At 33.8% G+C, this 12,298-nt stretch overlaps 1 protein-coding gene across 1 annotated transcript; it reads right to left on the reverse strand.

Annotated features, from left to right (window-relative positions):
- Nucleotides 1-2,395: 2,395 nt before the first annotated feature.
- Nucleotides 2,396-6,028, reverse strand: LOC112292213 (phosphatidylinositol 4-kinase gamma 4). The gene is made up of 2 exons (XM_024540479.3): nt 3,176-6,028; nt 2,396-3,023 (listed from the first exon to the last, which is right to left on the reverse strand). Exons 1-2 carry the CDS (start codon nt 4,595-4,597, stop codon nt 2,637-2,639), a joined length of 1,809 nt encoding a protein of 602 aa, XP_024396247.1. The 5' UTR covers nt 4,598-6,028; the 3' UTR covers nt 2,396-2,636.
- Between the last annotated feature and the right edge of the window lie 6,270 nt (nt 6,029-12,298).

The raw sequence follows: 12,298 nt of genomic DNA on the forward strand, positions 1-12,298 counted from the left end.
TCATAAGGATCTTTATTCTTTGTATTTTATAGATTTTTTTGAACTTCAATTGTAGATATTCCAAAATCAATTACTTTCACAATAATATATTAAATGATCTTTTGCAACAAAATTATTTGCATAATATTAAACAAAATATTATAAAGCTTTAGATCACAATGTGCATTTCTTGCTAGTAATATATTAATAAAGTTAATATTTTACTTTATAATTGCTAATAAAATGACTAATATAATTATTATTATTTTTTAAAATAAATTTATTTTATGTTATTTTTTTAAAATATGGAATATCATAAATTATTTTATTTATAATAAAAAAATTAATTGTTTTTTTTCAAAACTTTTTGCAAAATATGGTTTAAATATAAGAATTTGCTAATATTTTTAAAATGTAGTTTTAAATATTGGAAATAAATCATGGATTTTATTTCATGTGTGCACATATTATATACAAACCATGTGTTTGATTATAATTTATTGATGAAAAACCATGTTTCATCAAGAAATTGTTTTAAAATAATTAATGTTTTACAATTGCTATGTAGTAAGTTTTAAAATTTGCCTCTTAAAATCATCTGCCACTATTCTACAATTGTGGTATTTTCTTTTATTCTTTTAGCACTTCTGCATTCAGATTGATTGTCAGCTTTAATCCGATTCCATAAACAAATCAAGCATTCTGTAATATCCATTAGCTTCCGTTAAAATGACATCCTTAAATCCAATCCGTAAAATGATGAGAGACAAAATCTAATATTGTTCAAGGGGAAAAAATTAATACGAACTCCAAAAAAATACTAATAATAATAACTATAAAATCACATCTTTTTTAAATTAAAAAAAAAAAAAAAAAAAAAAAAAAAAAACTCCTTTAACAAACTCTAAACCCTATGTACACATACACACATCATACTAAAATACTCTCTTCTTCTTTTTTTTTATTATTACAGATAATCCACTAACTTTTCAACGAAGTTTAGGTTTTCAAAAAGGAGAAATCTTATCGTGCTTCCCAGGAAAGAAAGAAAGCAAAAAAAGTAACAAGTATTAAAAAGTGAAGGAAGCTGTGTTTTTATTTTATTTTCTGATTTGTGGCGGGGTGTCGCGTTTCTGCTAGGAGTCGACGGAGACATCCGCCGCCTCGGTTTGATCCCAGCCCACCACAAAACAAGGATGGAATCTGCCCGTTAATAAAAGAACTGGTCCTCGCCCAACAACGTTCACATGGCCGTTGTTCCCATTGTTTGATTGTTGACACTTTTCGACTTCTTCAACACGGGGTTCTTATTTTCTACTGGCTTGCTTGGAATTCTACACATTGCGAGACGGAAACCGCACTATTCTTTGCCTCTAGACGTTGAAACATCGAGATACATTGAAATCCGAGCATCTGTTGTCCTCCCTGTAATTTCGGGCCCAGTGTACAGTAGCGCATCATTGATTTGTTCGATGTCGTACATCGCATTAGTTCTGAGTCACCTAGGTTTGTCGCGAAGTGCCTGTCCGCAGGACGAACTTCCAACATCATCGTCTGTACGAGCGGCGCGGTCGCTACCTTTGTGAGAAGTGAATGGATCTCTGGGACTGAATTACAATTATCTGCTTGGAGGGAGTGAAGCAATTTGATGGGAAAGAGTACGTGTCTTTGCCATGGCAGCGTTTTGCTTTCGCGTTACTTTGTGAGAGGAAATCGATACTCGGCAGCTGCAGGCTGCTATTGTTGCTGGTAGGTGCCTCCAACATTTGGCCACAATCATTCACGCCATATCATCAATGCATAGGCCGGCCGCGTGTCGTGACTTGAAATTGAGATCGTTTCCCCACTCACAATGGAAGCGACATCTGGAGTACTCATGGTAAAAATTCATAGAGTTCACTACAATCATCAATTCGGTAGAAAATTGCGCTACTTCAGTGTAGAATGGTACGATCTGGATTCTCTTTGTCGGATACTTTGGCGGATGGGAACAGCAGCTGGAAAGGCCACTTGTTGGATGCTAGCCACATTAGACACGGACAAGTCGCAGGAACAGACGCATTGGCGCTGGTGTGCCAGCGGATCACTTTATACTGCTGACTCATGTAATTCACAATACTTGCTCACTAGTAGCTTTTCAACACCTTGATAATGGAAACAATGAAAGAACTCTACCCGAGTTGGGGTAGTTACCACTAACGTTGAACTAAGTAGAAGCTCAATAAAACTGAGATTCAATGCGAGATTGGCGTTATGTTAATTGATGATAAGTTGATGAGTGCAAGTGCTACGGAAGGTCCCAGAATTGGAAAAAAACTGCGCAAGACTTCGCAATGTAACTGCGATGGTCGGTTATATACAGACAAAAGGAGGCTTCATTAACAAGTAAATCCGAGGCTGCATGTATGGCACAACGTAGGATAAAGAACCGTGACAATCTCCCTAAAATTAAAACTTTTCCATATACATTGGATTTCTCAAAGTTTACCATGTTAGAGGGGTTACGGTAATACCGGTTCAGTATCTTTAAGAGCAAAGAATGAACAAGTTCTACACATTATGTTGCAACATCCTGAACTGTTAGAAGTTTGCAAGTATAATGTCAGGCCTATAGAAAGCTATCTGTGAAAATTCAACTACACATACAAATACACTCATCAACGAATTTCTCGTTTAAGGTTGTTGATGCGGGAGTCCATCGTCTCTGACATCGCATTCAAAAAATCACACTCACTGGCAGATGGATGCAGATTTTTTTCCACTTCCTCTATCATTTCTTCCATCGTTGACATCTTAAAGAGGGTCTCGCGACACATCATGGAACCAATATGATAAGGGGTCAACCCAGCAGCTGCACCTTTTTTCAGAAGCATTGTAGACAACCGAAACACTCTTTTACATAAAGTTCGCAAAGACCATCCGTGCTTCTGGAGAAGCGCCAAGTCCTCCTCTGCATCCAAAGACTCGATATACTTCAATGTAGACGGTGAGAACGGTTCCTCCGCTTGCGACCAATAGATCCACTCGAACGTAACATCTTCGAACTGCACAGTTTAACACAAAGCACTTAGTACACGCATACACGCACGCACACACAGAGAGAGAGAGAGAGAGAGAGAGAGAGAGAGAGTTTTACATCAAGAACTAGGAGGATTCACAATAACTGCACAACACGACGCAACTACAAAATTCTTACCTTCTCAGGTAGGCAATATCCGTGATCGATTGGTACAAGCTTCATATCATTGTTCTCATCTCTGCAGACAAGAATGTTCCCGCCATTTCTATCAGTGTTGGCCAGTCGCATGTCAAGGACAGCAATTTTGTGCACATCTTCCACGTCAAATTTCGCAGTCCCCATATCTTCACAGCTGGTGAAGGAACGCACAAACTGCTGAAGAGAGCCAAGCTTGGGCTTCTTTACAACATCCAAAGTGTCATCAGAATATCGAAAAGCCTCGTGTGCACATCGAACCAACATTGTAGGAGGTACACCAGCAAAACCAAGGGGATGCTTCTTAAAAGAAGTTCTCCGCCCTTCCTTAGGATGATCGAGCAAGTAGGCAACCACTTCCCGCATGGCCCCTTCTCCTACTCTCGTACCTCTCTTCAAACCTTCACTGCTAGATACCCTTGAAATTTTGGCAAAACCACGAGGATTGTTTATTGCAAGTGGCTCCTCGTCGACAGGCTTGAAGATCGCAACACTTTCTACACCATAAGAATTCTTAAGAAAATACGCCCCACCAGATCCTTCCGATGCCAAGGCAGGCGCATAACCTCCCTGAAGACCAGCCTTCGCTTGTTCAAGAATGTCAACTAAGACATCTGGAATCTCATACCGTAAAATTCCACACGCAGGCTCCAAAACATATACAGGTTGAACCGCATTCTTGGTCGTACCTCCATTCTTAAAATTGTAACTTAGTTGACGATGAGGTATAGTATACTTGGACTGGTCTGTAAGAGGGACCTCCTGCACTTCCTGAAGGAGAGCCTTCCCCTTTGAAAGAACAGGTTCGTCTGCTGATACGGAAAGTTCCACGTCTTTGCCAACAACCCTCGTCCGGACTTTCGATGATCGCCTTAATACAAGATGAACCACAGCATCGTCCTCAAGACACAATTCATCAATGCACTTCTGGTCTTCTAAATTTTGCCCTCTGAGAACCAACTGTTGCGCATTCAAAGCTAGGCCCTCTTTCTCAGAGATCTGCTTCTTCAGATCGCGAACACAATGGCTACGTTCAACTTTGTAAACGTACTCAGTTCCATCAGCCGACTTGATAGTGACATCGACAATATCATCGAGATACAGAACTAAATGTAACTTTTCTCCGTTCGAGACACCATAATCCCTGACCAGGCGGTCATTGCGAGTCAGCTCCCTAACCCCATATACAAGCCTCTGTTGTCTAGTGTAGAATCCTTTGTAAGCCTGAATCTTCATTTTAACGGACGATATGGTGTCGGACCTGAAGACCTGCATGGGGGTGGTAGTTTCGGAGCCAAGTGTTGCAAGATAAATTTGTATAGCCTCCACCGACGGCATAGCCCCGCGATGAAGTGCGGGTAAAAAAGCTTCCGCCGGAGACATAACGAGCCCAGAGGCAGCCATTTTGACCAATTCCACCAAAAACCAATGGAACTTGTTCAAGCAACTCCTTAACGCAGCCGACAAGTAGCGCCTCCGCTTCTAGACGCTTACTTCCTTCAACCCCTCATGCTGATCGATGAAGCGACAGATATTGTCTCGATGTCTAGTCAAATACGCACGCGGCCGACGCGATATACTTCACACTTTAGGTTTCACAATTTAAGCAAGTACATATGTATTCACAATGACATTAGTAGCTATATCCGCTGTATCATACAATCTATACTACATAATATTCACAATCAAGACAGCTGCAAGCTCAGCTCAGCAGCTGTGAAATCCAACAACTACATCGAACTACTCATACAATTTTCCTGGTTACAAATTCCATCGCAATTCTTTTGTTCGGTTGCTGCAAAACAGCATGCGAAACCCGATTACAATCCTTAGACGAGGACCTCGCCTAACACTAAGTGTTGCAACCCTTCTCGTGCTCTGTCCCAACCTTGAGTATGTTGATGTTGAACGTGATCAATACCAATCCCCTCTCCGACTATCAAGTATGATGTAATATCCACACGGCACAGAATATGGCTTATCTTCGATATTAGTGTAAAGGACTTGCAGCACAAGGACTGAAGTCTCCGAGACACAACTCTGAATAATGCGATTCCAGTCTTCACCAACTCATTTCCTCAAATTTCGTATCGAGTTTGATGTTTAAGAAAAAAACCTTTCGAATCGTCTCGCCGGAAAAGACACGTGATCAATGCCAACAGATGTACTCATATAAATCTTCGAGTCAAGATCAACTGCGCCAGACACAAGCTCTCAAACGTACAGCATAACACAACATACTAGACATATCAACAGGGAGTTTCTTCAACCGACGCGATGGAGAAAGATAGAAAAGAAAAAATAAACGATCAACCCCGCTCTTAACACGCATGCCTCGTTCCCTCCGACACCTCTCACGGGTACACTCTGTTTACAACTGCAGCACAGCCACTGCCACAACCGTCCATCACACCCTAAACGCTACATGAACTCGCTCCTTACGAGACGCGAAACTCCCCTCGAACCACCAACATGTCGCACCCCTTCCAAAAAAACGTCCAAAAATCGGTCAAATTGCTCTGCTCTCAATGCCTGGACACTGAAATTCGTCTTCCTACAAATGTCCCCTTCCCGCGACCACCGCAGCTTCTCTTACTCCTCAATTCCTTCAAACTCGCCGTCTGGTTAACAACATTACGCTCAAGTGGCTACCAGCGCCACTTGAATTCCTGCCGTTCATCACCAACTCCGAGCACCTGCGAGAATGATTCTACAGCCTCCACCTCACACCCGTACCCGAAACACAAATAAGAATCACCACGCTCAAAACTCGTCCGAGGGTGGCTACGGCAAAAAACTCCAAACACAGGAGCATAGAACAGAGGATCGTTTCCGCGTGAGAAAGTAAGGCTCACACCATAGAAGGCGCAAGTGAAATAGAAGGGCCTAGAAGCACCGTGGAAACTGAGGGATACATTCCTTCCGTGTGAACAGTGCCACTAGAAGCCCTTTAGAGCAAGACTTTGCATAATCATCCTTTCCACGATAATGCTCATTTAGTTACTGAAGACATTCACCGTAATAAATATGAAAAATCATATTTGTTTGCATCCTCATAGTGCACTGTCCAAATATCATTATAATGTAATATAATTTGGCACGTATACGAAATGATCTCCTATGAGAAATTATACTTGTTTTTATTTTCATGTCGTCAATTAAACATTGTAAAGACACACGCACACATCATGCGACGGATGACAGTCCATCGACTGAGGAATAGTTACACGTGTTAGCGTGTGAGGTTCGGTTGCTGACTCATTAGTACTCAACTTACCAATCACACACCAACAGCCAGAGTTCCTGGAGTCAATCTCACCTTCCTGAGCACCGGAACCGAGAAGCTCCCCCCCCAACGATACTATTGTGGACGGCATCCATTTCAGTCAGATCGTCACCAGAATCATCCCGCTCCAGAGACTGCTTTAGCCCTAATTTCACAATCAATCCAAAATGATTCTGGCTTTGATCTTACTGAAATATATTCAAGGGTGAATGAGGGCAATGAGCCAGAGTGAAGATACATTATCTAAAAATTGCACAGTGACACAGAGATAAAACAACAATAAAGGAATAGTGATAGGTCCTAGACTACGATCTCATCCTGAGCAAGTTTGCATTTTCATCCACACGGGGTATTTTTAAGAATACCATGATCAGACACTGATTGTGGAAAATATCCACGATTACTGGAAATTAACACAGGAGTCTTCTGGTAATTCCTATCTCGGCGTGCACCCCAAAGCGAAAGCGCGAGTTCAATGAGCCATGCCAGAGTTGGAATGTGGCGAACAAGGAGCTCCGTCCAAAAAGGATGGATTGCGCGCTCGCTCACCTCTTGGAGCGAAAGGGAACATGCGCAAATGTCAGATGCGGGTGATGGACAAAAGGCAGAGGGGAAGGGAGTCAGCACCCGCAACACCCCTGCGGAATTTCCCAAAATTGTGGTGGTGGGTGATAAGAATTGCCGGCACTTTCCCGCAATTCGACGAGTCAGAATCCTGGCGATGTCTCCGCCTTTGTGTCAGATCATCCCACTTGTGACGCACACTACATTATTTTGGACCAGGAGGTGGGGCGGTGGCCATGGTGGGGGCAATGGTGCGGGAACAGCTGCCAGAACGACGCCTAGCGTTATTCCGGGTGGAGATATCTGTGGCAGCCCGTAACGGGTCCATGTGGATGAATGAATGGCGATGTGGTTTAGTCCTGTACGTGTTATGTCCGATGTTTATCGTCCAGTTAGGATGAATGAAACCTATCCACACGTCACCCTTCGTGGGCTCAAACCAAATTTAATTATTCCCTATTTATTTTTGGTTTTAATAATCGAAATTGGATTATGTATTGATGTTCGTAAAAACTCTGTCTACATGTTTTACTAAATGGGACATGAGCCCAAGAATAAATATTCGCATGGTGAAAAGAATACACTGATTTCGTACATGAAGCTTGGGAGAGATATCTTCTGCACCACGTGAAAAATAAATTAAGTTAATGCTTCTCAATTAATTAATTATTTTATATGTGAGATAGCAAAGCCTTACACATGATCTTTTCATATACTGGCCCTCATGTTAGACTGCTCAACCTGATCTTTGGTCATTTTCAAGGTAATTATTCCACGTGTTCTATTTTCTGGGAATATCTGGAGCCATTTTCGTGTTATTTTATGGTGATGTACACAGTAGGCAATGTAACTTCAGGATAACCAAATTATGATCTTTGGTTCCGAGACATATATATTTAAAACATTAAACCTAGCAGGTATAGATATAAAATTTCATTACATGTTTCGATACTTTGCAGCAACGATACTACAACGTATTCAATAAACTAATTCAATAAACTAATTTAATTTTTGGTGCTTCAGTACAAGAATATATTATTATCTATGGAAGATATTCATTTTTTAAAAAAACTTGTAAGATTCTTAAGCTTTAAAAATTAAAAATTAAATTAGTTTATGGAATTTAGACTTTTTTCTAACATAGGTTTATTTGGTTATAATAGATCATAGATTTCTAAAACCCATATTATCAATCAAGTCTTTATATATTATTATTACGCCAACTATTAATAGATGTTTGATCAAAATATATCTTGAAATAGTGTTCATTATTTTGTTGTAACAATAACTTAACTCAATTAAAAACTTTTCACATAAACTCTATTTTGACCTTCTTACATAGGTTCTTAAAAAAAAAAACTATATATAAACTAAGTTTTATGATATATGCGTATATATATATATATATATATATATAAATGGACTTTATATTTTTTGTTAAATCAATTATTTTTTAATTTTTAAAAAATGAATCCTAAAACTTGAAATACATACATACATACATATATATATATATATATATATAAAAGAGAAATAAAATAAAATCTTACATAACTCTAATATATATTATAAATATCATGTTCTGTTTTCTTATCACTCTGATTTTTTATTGTGATGTTTTATTTTTTATTAATATTTGTGTAACTTGTGATGATTTATTTATGAAATAACATATGTTATAACTAAAATTAATAAATCTCAAGCTAATAAATAATAATTTAGGGTAGTGTTTTGAAAACTGATATTATTATTACAATATACAAGCTTTAAATTAAATATGTGTGTATATGTATGTTAATATAAGTATGTGTATATGTATAGTTTAGAAAAAAAATCAAATAAAAATGTATTAGATAGACAATATCTTCTTAAAAATATATTAAGTCTATCTCTTAGATATAAGTTCAATCTAGATGAATCTTTTAGATTCTAGAAAAAGATTCTTAAATTTTCTTACATTAATGAAGCCACTATTGAATAATTCTTTAACATAGAGACTTTTCTTATGAGCCTTATGGTCTTTATGAAGCTTCTTTATGTCTTTCTTGTTAATTATTAGATATAAAAATAAGAACAAGATCACCTTTATTCTTATAAACTCTTTTACTTTGTGTTATAATATTGATTTGAGGTTTTCTATTGACTTTGTATTTAGAAATGGCCATTTCAATATCTTCTTATTTTAAAAACATATACTTTCATGATTTGTTTGTTTGTTTGTTTTTAAATTGTTTTAATATTTTTGTAAATAGTAGTATTTTATTTAAACAATTACATGTAGAACTATGTCTTTCTTAAATGTGCAACTTCATCAAACTAAATACTTTAACTAAACTCTTTTAAAAAACATATTAAAAATCTTATTAAAATTTATGCATTTATTAAATTCTTTGTAAGCACAAAATAAAAATTATATACTAATTAATAACTAAAAAGTGTATCAATATCTTATCAATTTTTTTTTATCTTTTATAAAGTGCAAAGAATCTTAATTTTATTTTTTTTATTTTTTTATTTTAAATACAAAGAAAATCAATACAAACTCAATATGTAATAAACTTAGTAGTATTTTATTTTTTATATCCAAAAATAAATTAAAAAACCTGTTTTCAATTTTAATTAAAAGAAAAAATAAAGAAAATTTAAGAATAAAAATTGAAATCTTAGAACAAGTAAAACAAACCATAACAAATTAAATTTCTGAATATTATTAAACCAAAAGACCTTTAATGTGTATTTTTTCTAAAAAAAATATTAACCTAATTTTTAAATAATTAGTATATATTGCAACTTTTACAAGTTATATATATATATATATATATATATATATATTATATTAATAATCTTATTTTTATTATGGTATCATTTAAGCAAAGATAATAAGTAAGAATGTTATATTAAATTTTATATCAATTGAATTTGAAGAATTATTAAACAGATGTAAAAATATATATTACTATTTTAAGATTAATAAGATGTTTTTGAAGAAACTAAGATAAAATTAGTAATATATATATATATATATATATATATGATTGTCTATTACTTCTATAATTTATTATTATACATTGTTTCCAATATTTGTCTTTGTAATTTGAGACATTTATTTATACTTATTTTAATTTATTATTAATACTATTAGTTTAAAATTGATGCCACAAAGCTCAAAAAACTTACTTAAATTTTATTAAGAATTTTGTTGAATTAATGTAATAATATGTATATAGACTGCATAAATGAATTTAGTTATAAATAAGTCAAAACATTAAAGTTTATAAAACATCAATAGATAAATTGTAACAAGGCTTTTAAAAAAGATACTAATATTATGTAATTTGACTTCAACTAGTCACGTTTTGTCTTTCTCTAAGATCTTTTAAATCTCTTCTTTTATTCTTTTGAGACCAAAGAATGAATGATATGTAGTTTAAGTTTTAAATAAAAGTATAGAATAAAATTGAATCAAAAGGCTTTGTAGAATTTACAAGTAATTTATTTTTATTATACTTTGAATTATTTTATTTTAAAAAAAATCTTCATCTAGGTTTTTTCTAATTACAATAAAATATTTTATTTCAAAATTTCTAATTTCCTTTGAAATAGTATCAGCTTTTTCATATTAGAATCACAATAGCTTTGTTCAAACCAATGACTAACTTCAACAATACTTGTCTTATAACATTTGTCTTTTTAAATTTAGAGTGTAGCATTTTTTCAATGGTTAGATATTCTCAAATTTTTATTAGATTGTTCCTTGGGATCTTATTCACTATACTATTCTTTAATTTAAAAAAATATTTTTTCCTAAAATAACAAATTTTTCCTTAAAAAAATAATTATTGCTATATTTTATATTTACTGATAGATTTTTTAATTAAAATTTTAATATATCTAGCATTCTTTAGACAATACAAATTTGAACTTAGTGTTTGCATAGGAAAAATGTAAATGAGAATTAGTTTTTATTTTATAAAAGTTTTGCAATAAATTTTGGAATTAAGATATATAACCAACTTGTAAGCAACTTTTTATGTTGATATCTTTTTAAGAATATAAAAAAATGAAAGAAATCAGAAATATAGTAATAGAAATAATAAAAAAACAATAGCAAAAACAATAACATTTTAAGATTAAAAAAAATATGTAAGAAAAATGACAAAAGTAATTTTTTAAAAAATAATATGACTTAATTAACAAAATTTAACCATCAATAAATGTATAATATTAAAAAGAATAATAATAACTAGTCTTAAAAAAATTAAACTATTCTATAAAAAAATATTAATGATTTTTAATTTATTTTTAATATTTTATAAAATATTTTTTTAAAAAAAGAAATTTAAAAACCTAAAAAATATTATTATTTGTTTAATATAAGAAAATTAATTCTATTTTATATTTTTTTCTATAATTTTATATTTAAATGTTTTAAATACAACAATTATTGGATAAAATATTTAGTTTTTTTCTACTTACAAACTTTAATAGTTACAACTTCTTGGCTTTTTATGTAAGCTTAAAGACCTCTTATCATCATCATCTATGTTTGTATTAATAATGATTTGGATAATAAGAATAAATAGAAATAAATTGAAATAAAAATTTTAATAAAATCTTATAAAAAAGCTTTTAAAAAGCTTTTCACAAAGTTTCATCTTTACAAGTATCTATAGATGATTGATAGGTTGAAAACTAGGCCAACAAGTTAGACATATATTTGGAGGTTTAAGCTATACATATTAAAATTTTGGCAACTTAATTTACACATTGCTATATAGCTTCTAGTTAGATAGTTTATGTAGAGATAAGAATGAGATCTTTCTTATTCTTTCTAGAATAGATATTAATTCGTTTTTGAAAGATATTGGTAAAATATATTAATAGTCTATATAATAGAAAATTCAAGAGGACGGATGAGTGATTTAGTTATTAAAAGCGGTTAGTTATAGAATTATGGTTAGAATCTGGAGAATCAGGGGAAAGTATATAGGAGTTGTAGAAGTTAATTAGGGTGCCAGACAGTGAGAGTCGTAAGCCAAGGGCCATTGTTGTGATAGTGTGAGCTAGGATAAGCTTAGTGCTACCTCTTTTCTTTTGTTTGTTATTTTCTTTGACTAAGAGGATTGAGAGTTTCTGAATATTGTAAAGTGAATTATGGAATGGAAATGTGATTGGTATTGTTTGAGAAGAAGAAAGATTGAAAGGTGAAATATGATTGTAGTTCAGCAGAGAGAATGAGTCTGTATTTGTGTGAA

This window comes from Physcomitrium patens, chromosome 15 (genome assembly GCF_059467195.1).
Source record: "Physcomitrium patens ecotype Gransden chromosome 15, ASM5946719v1, whole genome shotgun sequence".
Lineage (NCBI taxonomy): Eukaryota > Viridiplantae > Streptophyta > Bryopsida > Funariales > Funariaceae > Physcomitrium > Physcomitrium patens.

Excerpts from the sequence above, each read along its gene's own strand:
- LOC112292213 (XM_024540479.3), bottom strand. The coding sequence starts at position 4,597 with ATGGCTGCCTCTGGGCTCGTTATGTCTCCGGCGGAAGCTTTTTTACCC. Across the intron at positions 3,024-3,175 it reads GATATTGCCTACCTGAGAAG|TTCGAAGATGTTACGTTCGA; the intron begins GTAAGAATTTTG and ends TAAACTGTGCAG.